The 17987-nt window shown below is 26.8% G+C and overlaps 2 protein-coding genes across 2 annotated transcripts in view; both read right to left on the minus strand.

Annotated features, from left to right (window-relative positions):
* Positions 1 to 17987, minus strand: part of LOC145269814 (uncharacterized) — a 211995-nt gene that overhangs the window by 144109 nt on the left and 49899 nt on the right. The gene's annotated exons all lie outside the window — the stretch shown is intronic.
* LOC145269214 (uncharacterized) overlaps positions 1 to 17987 on the minus strand; it is a 36621-nt gene that overhangs the window by 13402 nt on the left and 5232 nt on the right. Inside the window, exons 2-3 of the mRNA XM_080124832.1 lie at positions 12224 to 13665; positions 6183 to 6711 (exon numbers count right to left, since the gene is read on the minus strand). Coding sequence (XP_079980958.1) covers positions 6183 to 6711; positions 12224 to 13130 — 1436 coding nt within the window. The 5' untranslated portion in view covers positions 13131 to 13665. The remainder of the gene's footprint in view (positions 1 to 6182; positions 6712 to 12223; positions 13666 to 17987) is intronic.

Raw genomic sequence — 17987 nt, forward strand, 5'->3', positions numbered from 1 at the left:
ATATTTTTACTGTAATTTTTGTATTTTCTTTTCATTATGTTGAATTCTTGATAAATATTTTTGCTGTAATTTTTGTATTTTCTTTTCATTATGTTGAATTCTTGATAAATATTTTTGCTGTAATGTTTGTATTTTCTTTTCATTATGTTGAATTCTTGATAAATATTTTTGCTGTAATTTTTGTATTTTCTTTTCATTACGTTGAATTCTTGATAAATATTTTTACTGTAATTTTTGTATTTTCTTTTCATTATGTTGAATTCTTGATAAATATTTTTACTGTAATTTTTGTATTTTCTTTTCATTATGTTGAATTCTTGATAAATATTTTTACTGTAATTTTTGTATTTTCTTTTCATTATGTTGAATTCTTGATAAATATTTTTACTGTAATTTTTGTATTTTCTTTTCATTATGTTGAATACTTGATAAATATTTTTGCTGTAATTTTTGTATTTTCTTTTCATTATGTTGAATTCTTGATAAATATTTTTACTGTAATTTTTGTATTTTCTTTTCATTATGTTGAATTCTTGATAAATATTTTTACTGTAATTTTTGTATTTTCTTTTCATTATGTTGAATTCTTGATAACTATTTTTACTGTAATTTTTGTATTTTTTCATTTTGTTGAATTCTTGATAAATATTTTTACTGTAATTTTTGTATTTTCTTTTCATTATGTTGAATTCTTGATAAATATTTTTACTGTAATTTTTGTATTTACTTTTCATTATGTTGAATTCTTGATAAATATTTTTACTGTAATTTTTGTATTTACTTTTCATTATGTTGAATTCTTGATAAATATTTTTACTGTAATTTTTGTATTTACTTTTCATTATGTTGAATTCTTGATAAATATTTTTACTGTAATTTTTCTATTTTCTTTTCATTATGTTTAATTCTTGATAAATATTTTTACTGTAATTTTTGTATTTTCTTTTCATTATGTTGAATTCTTTATAACTATTTTTACTGTAATTTTTGTATTTTTTCATTTTGTTGAATTCTTGATAAATATTTTTACTGTAATTTTTGTATTTTCTTTTCATTATGTTGAATTCTTGATAAATATTTTTACTGTAATTTTTGTATTTTCTTTTCATTATGTTGAATTCTTGATAAATATTTTTACTGTAATTTTTGTATTTTCTTTTCATTATGTTGAATTCTTGATAAATATTTTTACTGTAATTTTTGTATTTTCTTTTCATTATGTTGAATTCTTGATAACTATTTTTACTGTAATTTTTGTATTTTTTCATTTTGTTGAATTCTTGATAAATATTTTTACTGTAATTTTTGTATTTTCTTTTCATTATGTTGAATTCTTGATAAATATTTTTACTGTAATTTTTATATTTTCTTTTCATTATGTTGAATTCTTGATAAATATTTTTACTGTAATTTTTATATTTTCTTTTCATTATGTTGAATTCTTGATAAATATTTTTACTGTAATTTTTGTATTTTCTTTTCATTATGTTGAATTCTTGATAAATATTTTTACTGTAATTTTTGTATTTTATTTTCATTATGTTGAATTCTTGATAAATATTTTTACTGTAATTTTTATATTTTCTTTTCATTATGTTGAATTCTTGATAAATATTTTTGCTGTAATTTTTGTATTTTCTTTTCATTATGTTGAATTCTTGATAAATATTTTTACTGTAATTTTTATATTTTCTTTTCATTATGTTGAATTCTTGATAAATATTTTTACTGTAATTTTTGTATTTTCTTTTCATTATGTTGAATTCTTGATAAATATTTTTACTGTAATTTTTGTATTTTCTTTTCATTATGTTGAATTCTTGATAAATATTTTTACTGTAATTTTTGAATTTTCTTTTCATTATGTTGAATTCTTGATAACTATTTTTACTGTAATTTTTGTATTTTTCATTTTGTTGAATTCTTGATAAATATTTTTACCGTAATTTTTGTATTTTCTTTTCATTATGTTGAATTCTTGATAAATATTTTTACTGTAATTTTTATATTTTCTTTTCATTATGTTGAATTCTTGATAAATATTTTTACTGTAATTTTTGTATTTTCTTTTCATTATGTTGAATTCTTGATAAATATTTTTACTGTAATTTTTGTATTTTCTTTTCATTATGTTGAATTCTTGATAACTATTTTTACTGTAATTTTTGTATTTTTTCATTTTGTTGAATTCTTGATAAATATTTTTACTGTAATTTTTGTATTTTCTTTTCATTATGTTGAATTCTTGATAAATATTTTTACTGTAATTTTTGTATTTTCTTTTCATTATGTTGAATTCTTGATAAATATTTTTACTGTAATTTTTGTATTTTTTCATTTTGTTGAATTCTTGATAAATATTTTTACTGTAATTTTTGTATTTTCTTTTCATTATGTTGAATTCTTGATAAATATTTTTACTGTAATTTTTGTATTTTCTTTTCATTATGTTGGAAACTTGATAAATATTTTTACTGTAATTTTTGTATTTTCTTTTCATTATGTTGAATTCTTGATAACTATTTTTACTGTAATTTTTGTATTTTTTCATTTTGTTGAATTCTTGATAAATATTTTTACTGTAATTTTTGTATTTTCTTTTCATTATGTTGAATTCTTGATAAATATTTTTACTGTAATTTTTGTATTTTCTTATCATTATGTTGAATTCTTGATAAATATTTTTACTGTAATTTTTGTATTTTCTTTTCATTATGTTGAATTCTTGATAAATATTTTTACTGTAATTTTTGTATTTTCTTTTCATTATGTTGAATTCTTGATAAATATTTTTACTGTAATTTTTGTATTTTCTTTTCATTATGTTGAATTCTTGATAACTATTTTTACTGTAATTTTTGTATTTTTTCATTTTGTTGAATTCTTGATAAATATTTTTACTGTAATTTTTGTATTTTCTTTTCATTATGTTGAATTCTTGATAAATATGTTTACTGAAATTTTTGTATTTTTTTTTCATTATGTTGAATTCTTGATAAATATTTTTACTGTAATTTTTGTATTTTCTTTTCATTATGTTGAATTCTTGATAAATATTTTTACTGTAATTTTTGTATTTTTTCATTTTGTTGAATTCTTGATAAATATTTTTACTGTAATTTTTGTATTTTCTTTTCATTATGTTGAATTCTTGATAAATATTTTTACTGTAATTTTTCTATTTTCTTTTCATTATGTTGAATTCTTGATAAATATTTTTACTGTAATTTTTGTATTTTCTTTTCATTATGTTGAATTCTTGATAAATATGTTTACTGTAATTTTTGTATTTTTTCATTTTGTTGAATTCTTGATAAATATTTTTACTGTAATTTTTGTATTTTCTTTTCATTATGTTGAATTCTTGATAAATATTTTTACTGTAATTTTTGTATTTTCTTTTCATTATGTTGAATTTTTGATAAATATTTTTACTGTAATTTTTCTATTTTCTTTTCATTATGTTGAATTCTTGATAAATATTTTTACTGTAATTTTTGTATTTTCTTTTCATTATGTTGAATTCTTGATAAATATTTTTACTGTAATTTTTGTATTTTCTTTTCATTATGTTGAATTCTTGATAAATATTTTTACTGTAATTTTTGTATTTTCTTTTCATTATGTTGAATTCTTGATAAATATTTTTGCTGTAATTTTTGTATTTACTTTTCATTATGTTGAATTCTTGATAACTATTTTTAATGTAATTTTTGTATTTTCTTTTCATTATGTTGAATTCTTGATAAATATTTTTGCTGTAATTTTTGTATTTTCTTTTCATTATGTTGAATTCTTGATAAATATTTTTACTGTAATTTTTGTATTTACTTTTCATTATGTTGAATTCTTGATAAATATTTTTGCTGTAATTTTTGTATTTTTTCATTTTGTTGAATTCTTGATAAATATTGTTGCTGTAATTTTTGTATTTACTTTTCATTATGTTGAATTCTTGATAAATATTTTTACTGTAATTTTTGTATTTTCTTTTCATTATGTTGAATTCTTGATAAATATTTTTACTGTAATTTTTGTATTTACTTTTCATTATGTTGAATTCTTGATAAATATTTTTGCTGTAATTTTTGTATTTACTTTTCATTATGTTGAATTCTTGATAAATATTTTTAATGTAATTTTTGTATTTTCTTTTCATTATGTTGAATTCTTGATAAATATTTTTACTGTAATTTTTGTATTTACTTTTCATTTTGTTGAATTCTTGATAAATATTTTTACTGTAATTTTTCTATTTTCTTTTCATTATGTTGAATTCTTGATAAATATTTTTAATGTAATTTTTCTATTTTCTTTTCATTATGTTGAATTCTTGATAAATATTTTTAATGTAATTTTTATATTTTCTTTTCATTATGTTGAATTCTTGATAAATATTTTTACTGTAATTTTTCTATTTTCTTTTCATTATGTTGAATTCTTGATAAATATTTTTAATGTAATTTTTGTATTTACTTTTCATTATGTTGAATTCTTGATAAATATTTTTAATGTAATTTTTATATTTTCTTTTCATTATGTTGAATTCTTGATAAATATTTTTAATGTAATTTTTCTATTTTCTTTTCATTATGTTGAATTCTTGATAAATATTTTTAATGTAATTTTTATATTTTCTTTTCATTATGTTGAATTCTTGATAAATATTTTTAATGTAATTTTTCTATTTTCTTTTCATTATGTTGAATTCTTGATAAATATTTTTAATGTAATTTTTCTATTTTCTTTTCATTATGTTGAATTCTTGATAAATATTTTTAATGTAATTTTTGTATTTACTTTTCATTATGTTGAATTCTTGATAAATATTTTTACTGTAATTTTTCTATTTTCTTTTCATTATGTTGAATTCTTGATAAATATTTTTAATGTAATTTTTATATTTTCTTTTCATTTTGTTGAATTCTTGATAAATATTTTTAATGTAATTTTTGTATTTACTTTTCATTATGTTGAATTCTTGATAAATATTTTTACTGTAATTTTTCTATTTTCTTTTCATTATGTTGAATTCTTGATAAATATTTTTAATGTAATTTTTGTATTTACTTTTCATTATGTTGAATTCTTGATAAATATTTTTACTGTAATTTTTATATTTTCTTTTCATTATGTTGAATTCTTGATAAATATTTTTACTGTAATTTTTCTATTTTCTTTTCATTATGTTGAATTCTTGATAAATATTTTTAATGTAATTTTTGTATTTACTTTTCATTATGTTGAATTCTTGATAAATATTTTTGCTGTAATTTTTGTATTTTCTTTTCATTATGTTGAATTCTTGATAAATATTTTTACTGTAATTTTTATATTTTCTTTTCATTATGTTGAATTCTTGATAAATATTTTTACTGTAATTTTTATATTTTCTTTTCATTATGTTGAATTCTTGATAAATATTTTTAATGTAATTTTTATATTTTCTTTTCATTTTGTTGAATTCTTGATAAATATTTTTAATGTAATTTTTGTATTTACTTTTCATTATGTTGAATTCTTGATAAATATTTTTACTGTAATTTTTGTATTTTCTTTTCATTATGTTGAATTCTTGATAAATATTTTTACTGTAATTTTTGTATTTACTTTTCATTATGTTGAATTCTTGATAATGAAAAGAAAATAGAAAAATCACAGAAAAAATATTTATACAGAATTTAACATAATGAAAAGAAAATAGAAAAATTACAGCAAAAATATTTATCAAGAATTCAACAAAATGAAAAGAAAATAGAAAAATTACAGTAAAAATATTTATGTTGAATTCTTGATAAATATTTTTACTGTAATTTTTGTATTTTCTTTTCATTATGTTGAATTCTGTATAAATATTTTTTGTATTTTTTTTCATGCCCTTCATGGGTAGACTACTGACTACACCCACTTCTATCAAACCGCATACTATATTCGAATCAAGAGAGACTCGATGGATTGGGACATTGATGTAATTTCTACCAATTCTGCGAATCACAACGGATTCTCCCGTAGCTGTTTGTCACCTGCATGGCATACTCTGCTCCAAAATCAAAGGTTGGGTTACCCCAGTGTGTCTCAGAATTTTTACAGGCTGTTTATACGAGCGATTCTATACTGGGGATATTAAACCGTTTGATATGAATGGTCTATATTCCTTTCTAATCTCGTCAGTATCTTTAAACGTAATGCGCTCAGCTGAAGAGATGAAGCCTTGTGGTTTACTCGCAAATCTCCGTCCAAAATCGGCGCCTTTTCTGTCAGGGCAGTGTACGGTAATGTGCCCCACCTTTTTACAGTAGTGGCATGTTATGGTTCTCCACCCGTCTGTTTGACGATAGGTAGGAGGCGGTGGCTTTGTATGGGGGTATTTGCTTCTTAATGCGGGAGGTCGGTACACATTGTTCTCGCCAACAGGTTTTGTAGTACGGTCGATGTTAGTCATCATTCGGTAGTCCCTGGGATCTTTTTTCTTGAATAGGCTGGTAGGTCTGCTTTTGCCTCGCTGATGCGTTAGGGCATATTCATCAGCGAGAGTTGCCATCTGATAAGCCGTTGTAAGCTGCTTCTCATTCAGGAATGCTTTCAAATCATCGTTGATGCAACTCTTAAATTCTTTGATTAAAATTAGCTCTCGGAGCTTATCGTAGTCCGATTCTACATCTTTGGAAGAACTCCCTCGGTCGGAGTATACTTCCTTTTGTCGGAAGAATTCTACATAGGATTAATTTTCCAATTTTTTATACGACCTTGAATCTCTGTCGGTATGCTTCAGGCACCATTTCATAAGTTTTAAGAATGACTGATTTCACAGTGTTGTAATCAGCGCAGTCCGTGTTAGACATAGAGGCAAAGACCTCTTGTGCCCTTCCTCTTAATGCCATCTGCAGTAACATCGGCTATGCTTCTATGGGCCATTTTAAATTTACAGCAATTTTTTCAAAATGCTGAAAATATCAGTCAACGTCTGCCTCGTTGAACGTAGGTACTAGCCTAACCTGCCTTGTTATATAGAATTCATTTCTTCTTTCTTGATGTAAAGTTCTTGCCTCTAATTCCCTGATTCTAGTCTCTTGTTCTATCCGTGCTCTCTCTCTATATCTGCTTCCATTCTAGTCTTCTCTATTTCTAATTCTATCTCCCTCTCACGTAAATTGGCTTCGATTTTCAGTCTTTCCAGCTCGATTTGTTCTTTTGACAATTTATGCGGCTCGTCTAATAAATCTTTTAATAGGGCTTCATCTAGAATTTCCTCATCGACTAAGTGTTCTGTAATTATTCTAACTGTATTTTATGTAAGGACGGCCTCGTGTCTAGTTTATAATGTCTACCGACTGCTAATAGGTCATCTTTTTTAAATTTAGAGCCCTTCAAATGTGGGAGATTCTACAAAATTAGTTATGAGAGACATGTTTTATTTATTTAATTTTATTTTCTTACACCTCTTATTATCTCAAATGTGTCCACTGTCCAGTGCGTCTCTGGAGAAGGATATAAATATCCTGGACGAGAGTCCCATATATGTTAGGAGTCGTCTATCTCAACTGGGAACTGTAGAGATAGGATCGCAACAATAATTAAAAAAATAAAAGTTCCCGGGATTAAAAAAAATAAATACGGGACGGGATTATCCAAATTCTTCAGAGACAACTGTAAAACACAAGACAGAAAAACAACTGAATAACAAACAAAACGCTGATGGGAATTATGAATGAAAGTTTATTTATAACAACACAAAAAAATATGTAAAAAATATGCAATTGTTTTGATGTTTTAAAATGTAATGCGTGAAAGAAAATAAATTATCTTTATCGAGAGAGAATGTTCAAGTTAAATATATGTCAGACCTAAATACGATATTTTCGTACTGGTCATTGTTGTCTGCTCAGTTCAAAACAAAAAGAGAGTAAGGGAGAGAGAGAGAGAGAGAGAGAGAGATTTTGTTTCACTCACTGTCTTAGCGTCTTTACTTCTTTCTTCTAATCCGATTTCCTTCCGAAAAACTGGCTCTCAAAATAAGTAGACGCCTTTTCAATATTCATTGAATTCTTTTCCCTCTTATCCGGTTTCCTTTTGTAAAAACCTATTCCAAATACATCAAATTAACTCCTTTCCAATGTTTATTAAGCGCATGGTCCTCGGCTTTATCAACCACAATGTTATATTACTGCTAATATTAGAACTGTTCGCAGTGTTACCGTTGACGACTGCTTCGGTAGCGAGGGGCAGACTCTGTTTTTTTTGTCTTTCGTAAGTGCGCAGGTAAAATGCCCCCTCTCTCCATATATATTTTCACCTCCCCCTCTCTATACAGCCTGCCAGCGTTCGCTAGCTGGTTTCTTTTTTCTCCTCTACTGTCAGCGCTTGTTAGCTATTCTCTTTCTTTTTTTCTTTTGTCCACTCTCTATATATGTCTTCACATCCTCTCTCGTTGTGATTATTTTTGACTAAGCGCAGACGACAACAAAATTGATGAAAATAAAAAACAAACTCCTATTCTCTCCCGATTTCGAACAACATATAAAAAAATAATTAATTACATTTTTTTTACTAAAATATAACTATATATATATATATATATATATATATATATATATAATTACATATCTATATAATTACATATATATATATAATATATAACTATATATATATATATATATAGTTATATATAACAAAAGGACTGTAGACTCGTAATATCCATTTTATAATGATTTTGATTATCAAATTGTGTAATAATTTAAAATTGTTTAATGTTGGTTATTTTGTGTTATGGTTGTGTTTTGTTGATTTGAAAAAAGTAATTTTATTTATATATATATATATATTTATATATATATATATAATTATATATATATATATAATTATATATATATATATAATTATATATATATATATATAATTATATATATATATATAATTATATATATATATATATAATTATATATATATATATAATTATATATATATATATATATAATTATATATATATAATTATATATATATATATATAATTATATATATAATTATATATATATATATAAACAAAGAGACTGATTTGAAATGTGAACAATTGTTTATTGTTGGTTATTTTGAGTTATAATTGTGTTTTCTTGATTTGAAAAAAATAACTATATATATATATATATATATATAATTTAAAGGAGATTAGAATAATAGTCTAAAGAGCTAAGTGTATTTTAATGTAATAGTGAAATTACTAGTTTAATTAAAATACAGGAAATGCTCGTTGTAATTTAGATATATAATAAGCTCGATAGTTAAATGTCCTAGAGCTAATTCAATATTAAGTAATGTGATTTATAATTTAAAAATTAAAAAAAAAATTTTTAATTTAAAAATAAAATTTTAATTAAATTAAAAATCCGTTTCATAAGAAGGAACAACAACAAAGTCAATTATCTGTACGATCGTTTCGGAAATCCGTGCTTTTTATTTGTGGTATATATGAAGTCACGTAGAACAATTATACATAGTTTTTTTGGTAAGCACGGTCTCCTCATCAGCAAATTTAGGAGGATTTATATTGAATTGAAGACACCAAAAATAAACCTAGCATTAAAAGTAAGGCAGATGAATCTGAAAAATTGAAGTAAAAGGTTTGGATTTAAAATTTATAAGAAAATTAGTATAGGTTAGAGATAGAAATGAGTAGAAAAAATATATATTTTTTTGAATTTACATAATAAATTTGATTTAAAAATATATAGATATAGTTACCTTTTAGTTTTTCTTTTTTTGAAATCAGGAACTGTATTTAAAGTAGTCATTTAGATGTTTGCTATAGCTTTTTATTTTATTGAATGATGAATTTTAAAAGGGCGACGCTCGTGCAGTAAATTGTTTCCGTTAGCGTATTTTGATTTAAAGACGCTACAGTTAATATCTATAGAGAGAGATTATTTATTTTGCAAGTTTTTAAGGGGAGATAATTGTCATGTGTTTTTGGCTTTATTTATTATTTGATTAACGAGTCTAAGGGCGGTAATTGGTCTAACTTAATTTATTAAAAAAAAAAGTAATCTATTTTTACTAATGAGTAATTTTTAATGATTTAAGGTGGTTTATATTTATTAAATTTAAACCAACGTTTATGATTACATGATAGAAGCTCATGTCTTGAATTTACTATATATGAGAGAGAATGATTTTAAATATGAAAAATTGTTTATTGGTTGTTAGGTTATGTTATAATTATGTTTTGTTAATGTGGAAATACACACATATATATATATATATAAATATGAAGTTGATTTTAAAGGTGAACACTTGTTTATTTGGTTATTTTGTGTTATAATTGTGTTTTCTTGATTTGAAAATAATATATATATATATATATATAAATGATAACGTGATATCAATTTTATAATTATTTTGATTATTGCAGTTTCATTATTGTAATTGTTTTTGTGTTGTAGTTAGTGTTTTATTGATTTGTGACAAAAGGGTAAATTGATGGGTGCGACAGCCCGCAGACGGGGTGGAAGCAAAAAACATGAATATTTTTAGAAAATGGAAAATGGAGCAACTGAGGTGCACACATGACAGCTGGTGACAAACGCAAGCTGTCAAATTGTGATCGGAAGGGGGGGGTGAAAGGTCAACTACTTGACGCACACATCTGTTGGAGGTGAAGCTGCTGAAAACAAAGCAGGTCACATATATAACCAAAAGGAAAAAGAAAGAGAAGCCACAGTCACTTGAGAAATCAACACCGCACAAATAGGTAGGTGTCGTAAACTCTAATTGTTTTGAGCCAAAGTTTTATATTTTTATACGAAAACGAGTTTTGCTTTCTGGTTAACGAAAAATCAACTGTGCAATACGTTTCATTTTGGGGAAAGTGTTAAATTGGCCTTCAGTTCTATGTGGGTTCTACAATGTTTTTATATGATGTATCAATAGATATATTTATATGTAATTGTTTTACTACACACTTCATACGAATAACAACTCTTGTGTCTTCATGTGTAGATCTGCATTGGATTTGACCACATATTTTACAATATTTTTAGCATTAAAGTTCTATGTTTACTATGTTCTCCAATATGTGTATGTGTTTTCATAATTTTGTATCAACCGATATTTAAATGTAATGCAAAGTTTGTCCTCTAATATGTGTTTTCATAGTTTCCAGAAATCAAGAAACACTTTTCTGGAGCTAAAAAAAAGGAAAAAGAAAGAGAAGCCACAGTCAGTCGGGAAATCAATGTTTTGTAGGAAAAAAGTTCTCAGGAATCAAGGGCTCATTTACTGGGACTAACACTTGATTTCTATATGAGATATATAGATATTCGAGGTCACATATATAACCCAAAGAAAAAAGGAAAAAGTAACAGAAACCACAGTCGGTCGAGAAATCAATGTTTTTAAAGCAAAATTTGTAGAAAATAAACATCCACATAATAAACAGGAATGGCGTTTCTCTCTTTTGTTTTATTTTACTTCAGTCAAAGTTCGCAGAAATCAACCTTGAACTCTATGAGATACTTGAAATCAATCTTGAACTCTATATTTGAATATTCCATTATCTTATAAACCTGATTTAGTAAAGAAATTGAGAACATATTGTTTTCTCCCCTATTAATAATTTTCATATGTTGTACTATATCTTTCGTTTTTGGTCTCTTGATCTAATTAGATTCCAGGACAAGAATTTATCTAGTCTAGTAAAGTATCCAGCTTCGTACTATTACTTGATGTTACATCACTTGGTAAAACGTGCCCCATTCCTTGTAAAAACCTAAATTGGTTAACAATAGAAAGAAGATTTTATTTGGGCTGCAGATACTATGTGATTTTAAATATTTTGTCAGGTTTACTTCTAGGGAAAAGTATCCTTATGCTAAGTTGTTCTGAGAAACCCTTGTGCAAAGATACCCTAATCACGCTAAGGTAGTATCACGTTCTCTCCAGTGTGTGTTCGCCAGTGTCTTGTTGCATTAGTTTGATGTGCAACACAATTCACAAGAAAAAAGTTTTTCTTTTTTACTAAAGTTTAAAGAGATCAATTGGTTCCCTCTTGAAGCTACCAGTTAATTCCATTACGATTTAAATTTATATCCAAGTTTGAGATTATATGCTGTTCCCTTCATGGCTAATATCTGTATTTCGTTACAGCATTTGTTGAATTATGAAAACGCTCCAGTGTGATTTTGATGAGCATATGCTTTATTACACACTTTAAAATAATAAAATTTCTCTTAACTATGTGTTCGCATATGTGATTTTACTTCACCATTGGTTGCAAATGCTTTATCACAAACTTTACATGAAAAAGGTTTAACTCCAGTGTGTATTCTTCGCATGTGTTCCCTTGCATTAGTTTTTTGTGCAAATGCTTTACCACACACTTCACAAGAATAAGGTTTCTCTCCAGTATGTGTTCGCATATGTGATTTTATATCATCATTGCTTACAAATGCTTTATCACAAACTGTACATGAAAAAGGTTTTTCTCTAGTGTGTATTCTTCGCATGTGTCCCATTGCATTAATCTTTTGTGCAAATGTTTTACCACACACTTCACAAGAATATGGTTTAGCACCAGTGTGTGTTCGCATGTGTATCGCTACATTAGTTTGATGTGTAAATGTTTTGCCACACACTTCACAAGAAAAAAGTTTCTCTCCAGTGTGTGTTCGCACATGTGATTTTAACTCATCATTGGTTGCAAATGCTTTACCACAAACTTTACATGAATAAGGTTTTACACCAGTGTGTGTTCTTCGAATGTGCATAGTAACACTACTTTTCTGTGTAAATTTTTTCCCACACACTTCACAAGAATAAGGTTTTTCTCCAGTGTGAGTGCGCATATGGTCATTAGCATGATGTTTGTTTGTAAATCTGAAGCCGCATACTTTACAAGAAAAAGGTTTCTCTCCAGTATGTGTTCTCACATGTCTTTCTAAATCTGTATTTGTTGGAAATGCTTTACCACAGACTTTACATGGACAAGGGTTTTCTCCAGTGTGTGTTCGCATGTGTGCCGCAGCACTAGTTTGTTGTGTAAATGTTTTGCCACACACTTCACATGAATATGGTTTGGCTTCAGTGGGTGTTCTAACATGTGATCTTAATTCAGCATTAGTTACAAATGTTTTATCACACATTTCACAAGAAAAAGAATAATGTTTCGCTTTAGTCGCTGTTTGAAAGTGCTCCTAAATTTAAAAATAATTTGGACGCCATAACCCACACTTTAAATATGTTATGAATCAGCACGTTTTTTTTTCTAGTGTATATTAGAACTGCTTTAAGATCTTCCACTAATATATTTTTATGGCAAAATGTACATGCACAAACACTGAAAATGGATGCAATTTTTCAGTCTGGTTAATCTATTTTACTGCAAATAAAAAGCCAAGAATTTCACAGGAATAGCATTTGCTTCCAACTGTTCCAAATGTTTTTTAATGTTTCCAAATGTATTTTAATATGTTTTTAAATAAATTAAAATGCAACAAATTTTATGATGAGTTATTTTTCTCCAGTGTGTGTTCATCAACATATGTTCTCCAGTTTGTGTTCATTCTCATAAGTTGATTCATTTATATTCTTTAATGGGAAAGCAGTGATAATCTCAGTTCAGAAGAATAAAATATTCTTTCATGTAAATTATATCAGTTTGTCCACTGTAACTCTTAGCTGTAAAGAAAAAATAAATAAAATTATACAAATTTTACATAAAAAAATAACTGATATGCATTAAATCAAACCAAAAATCAATAATATTTTGATATGATTTAATGCTTATTAAACGACTTAGTATTAAAAAACATCATCAAAAACCTTTTAAAACACATATCCAAGCAAATCAAATAAAACATTTATCTAGCTTCATTGTTCGTAATACATTATGATCGTGTTTCCTTTGATTTTGTTTCATATACTTAATGTGCGCATGTCTCGGCAGTTTCTAATGTGATGGATTACATAAAGAAGATGGAGGGAACATCCATACATATATGGATTATCTTACCTGGTTCTATCAAGATATTTTGGCTACACGTTTTTAAAAGATTACAAGTCAGGCAGAGAGTTTGTCTCTCTGACCACATGTGGATTATTAATGGGTCTGATAGGGAAGCAGATGTTCAGAATTGTATTACACAATTTCTCCTTTTGTTGATCTGATTCAAGGGCGGAACAGTGTATGACAAAAATCAGCAGATGACCTCAGCAGTGAAACTAAGTCATAGTGCATCTAGGGAGTTTTTAATTAATTGAGGTATATTTATCATTAAGGAAATTCTCAAAGAATCACACTTTATCATAAGCATATATAATTTTGTTTACAAATTCGGGCAAGTTAAAAGCACAACATATCAACTGCATTTTGTGTTTGGTAGGGTGTCCTAGGTTTATGTATACTGCTATTATAGGGACATGTCATAGGACAATGATCGCACCCAGTTGTAGAAGATTATCATTCTGGTGAATAATTACAAGATCATCTTGAGGCACTCCTGTATTTATTTCATGTTCGTAACTATTTGCAGATAGAGTTCCCTACATAAGGTGTTCACATAGTCTTTTGATACATGGGCATTTGTTTTGGGTCTCTCTCCATGTTTATTTACAGATGGATCCGTCCCAATTCCCAAACTGGTCAACAGGACAGAGTATGTTAATAGGTTTTGTCAATGTCACGTGCTTATGAGCAGTGATAAAGAATTCTCATAAGTTGTTGGAACCACTTAACTGCAACCTGTGGCTCATTTAACATTGCGACTTCATCTAAAATGCTAAGGAAGTGGGAACAATTTGAAACGACATGCTTTACGATGTTGTTTTCTCCAATGAATAGTCATAAGTGCTTCATTGTGTTATGAGGCTAATAGAAGTTAAGTGTGGTGATTAGTTGAGGTCGAGGTAACAAGGATTTTTCAGATAACAGATCTGCTACTGAAACGGGTTACAATGTCACAATTGGTCAAGATCAAAGTGTAGTATCTGTTCTTCAGATGCTGCACCATTTTCTTGTTCTCTTTCGGTGGAGGAGAAATCCTTCACGACTGAGACAATTTTTATTTTTGTACCTTTTCTCCACGTTAAAAAACGACCCTGGTGTCTAACTCTGTCCCGTGGGGAGGCATAGTAAATAGGTACAATGTCATAATATTTCATAGACGTTTTTGCCAAGAGAATTTATCAGAAAGCGCCCGTGGGGTAAGTTATAATAATCCATCACCACTAGCCAAACTTCCTCGGAGTGGAGCCAATATTCAACATCGAACACAACTTGGATTTCAAATAGTGACCAACACTAGAAAGACAGTGGCCTCCAGTAGAGTTGTTGTGTAAGCAGGAGATACTGTTGTTGCTGGAATAAATGTGGGTACTACCTGACAGAGGTGTTGAGATCTTCATATCTGTTGTGATTAACTGTATTCTACCCCTTAGCCTCCTTGTAATTATATGTTGTGGTCAAGGTTTTTCAGATATGATACGTCATGAATCCCAATGAAGCTCAATAGTAAATTTTCCATCTTCATTGTCAAGCATAGAAAATTCCAAGTTCTCATCAGGATAAAGTGTCGTTTGTTAGGGTGGAGCACACAATACATCAGCATGTCGGACCTGCGTCATGTCGGTATTTAAAAGATTAAAGACTAAAGTTAATTTCCTAAAGGAAAAAAAATATTTGTACATGTGAAAAAAAGAAAAGTTCTGAAAAATGTTTCACAGCGAGCTAACCAATTCAGCGAAATTTCGAAGTTTAACAAAATTCATTGTAAAAGTCCTTCAAAAGATAAATATTAGTTTTCTGGGTCTATTTCAAAGATAATTAGTAAAGTAAAGTCCTAAATTATTGGATTAAAAAAAACACCTTGCTTGTGCAAAAAAAACTTAATTACCTCTCAAAAAGCAAGTAATTTACCGTTCGCCAAAAACGCAACAAACTAAACAAATGTAAACACGATTATATGGAGGCTCAAAATTTCATCTAATCAAAACGCTGTTTCAAAATAAAGTTACGGTAGTAAAAGGAAGTAGGGGTTTCAGATTTCTTTTTTTCACAAACGTGCATCCATACATTCCTATTCTGAATGTTTGTATCAATGTTTTTATCATTTTTTAATTTAATTATTTTCTATATTCCTGTTTTTAAATTAATTTTTAAAAAATTATTGGCCAATATTATATAAAAATTATGTTACGCCGAAAGTTTCACGTTCTTGTAAGCAATGAAATTATTAAAATCTTGCATATAAAAATTATGTGAAATCTGTAATTTTAAAAAAAGTAGAAATATTTTTGCTATTATAATTTTTTGGGGTGAAAATATTTAATAAACAATGCGTAATTCAATGGTAATATCGGTAGTCCGAGAAATTATTTTTTCTTTAAGTTATATCGAATTCATTAATATGGACTTTAGGGGCTTTTTTTGTAATGTTCCTGTAAAAAAAATTTTTTTATTGTTACAATTTACGATGCATTATTTATATAAATAATGCATCGTAATTTGTAACAATAAAAAAATAAGCAAAAATAAAGTTTTGCAGTTTTGATTTACTACTGAAAATTATAACTTTAGTAAAGGTATTTTTTGTTTAAACAAAATAATACATTTCCACTATAATTTAAATAAAAATAATTAGTTCATTATATTCCACGACTATACGGATTTAGGGGCTTTTTTCGTACTGTTCCTATAAAAATTATTTTATTATTTTTTTGTTGTTACAAATTACGATGCTTTATTTATATAAAAAAGCAAAAATAAAGTCTTGCGTTTTTTATTTATTACTAAAAACCATAACTTTAGTAAAGGTATTTTTTTGTTTAAACGAAATAATACATTTCCACTCAGATTTAAATAAAAATTAGTTCATTATATTCCGCGATCATCATTTGATAAATACTGAAAATTTCATTAAAATTGGTTAATTTCCTGATATTTGGTGAATGTTAAGTAAAGGGAGGGGTCAAAATGTTTATACATTTTGAGCATCGGCATTCATTTTTCCCGTACCTATCCATAGAAATTGACCCAGACTATAGTAAACACTCGAAATGATGACGTTGTTATTAATGTGTATAATAGTGATGTTGTACTGAACTGATGACGTTGTTATTAATGTGTACAATAGTGACGTTGTACTGAACGGTTTGAAGATGACAAATAAACATTTATAATTACATTTTTGATGGACCATATAAATCAAAGAAATTAAAAGTTAAAAGATTTTAGGAAAATCTGTCTGCAGTAAACGGTCTTCATTTGATTCAGTTCCTGATATTAAACTTCATTCGTAATATAAACTTCCAGCAAAAATTTCCGTTTTCTAAAATTTATTATAAATGTAAAAAAAAGTTTTCCAGCGTGGAACGTTTTTTAGCATCCGACGAACCCATGAACCTAGGAGAAAATGTTTTCTTAGGTATACTAGCCACCTTCCGAGGATATGTTTCCTTATTTTTACAAAACTCAATTGTTCGAAATATTTCCGAACTGTGGTCTAGTATGTATTCCAGGGTAGGGTAATTATTCCCTATTTTATGAATCAACTCAGACCTAAAAAGAGTGGGCAGCTTACCAAAAACAATGTGACTTAATAATTTGTTTTCGGGAGAGTTCATCTCCAAGAAATTTAAACCGAAGGAACTATTTAATTCGTGTACCTGAGCCTTAACGGAATTCAAGAACTTCTTTGCCGCTAAGTGGTTGCTTAACTTCTCGGTGCCCAATATATGAGAAAAAACAGAATCCACAATGTTGTCCTTATCTAGAAATTCCGACGCGAGAATGTCGGTGGCTATGCAATAGTTTTCCTCAGATATAGAGAGGTGCTGCACCAGTTGAAAGGCGTAGCCAGACAAATGGTTTTTCAGCACAACTAACCTCAGGGCGTCATTTTCTAAGTCCACTACGCTATTCTCAAATTCCCGCTGAAAATTAAGGAAGGCTAATATATCGTTTTCTAAATCCTTTTCACTAAACTTGGGGCATTCAATGTTGG

The sequence above is a fragment of the Euprymna scolopes genome, chromosome 45, assembly GCF_053919585.1.
Source record: "Euprymna scolopes isolate OS-2025 chromosome 45, ASM5391958v1, whole genome shotgun sequence".
Taxonomy (NCBI): Eukaryota; Metazoa; Mollusca; class Cephalopoda; order Sepiida; family Sepiolidae; genus Euprymna; species Euprymna scolopes.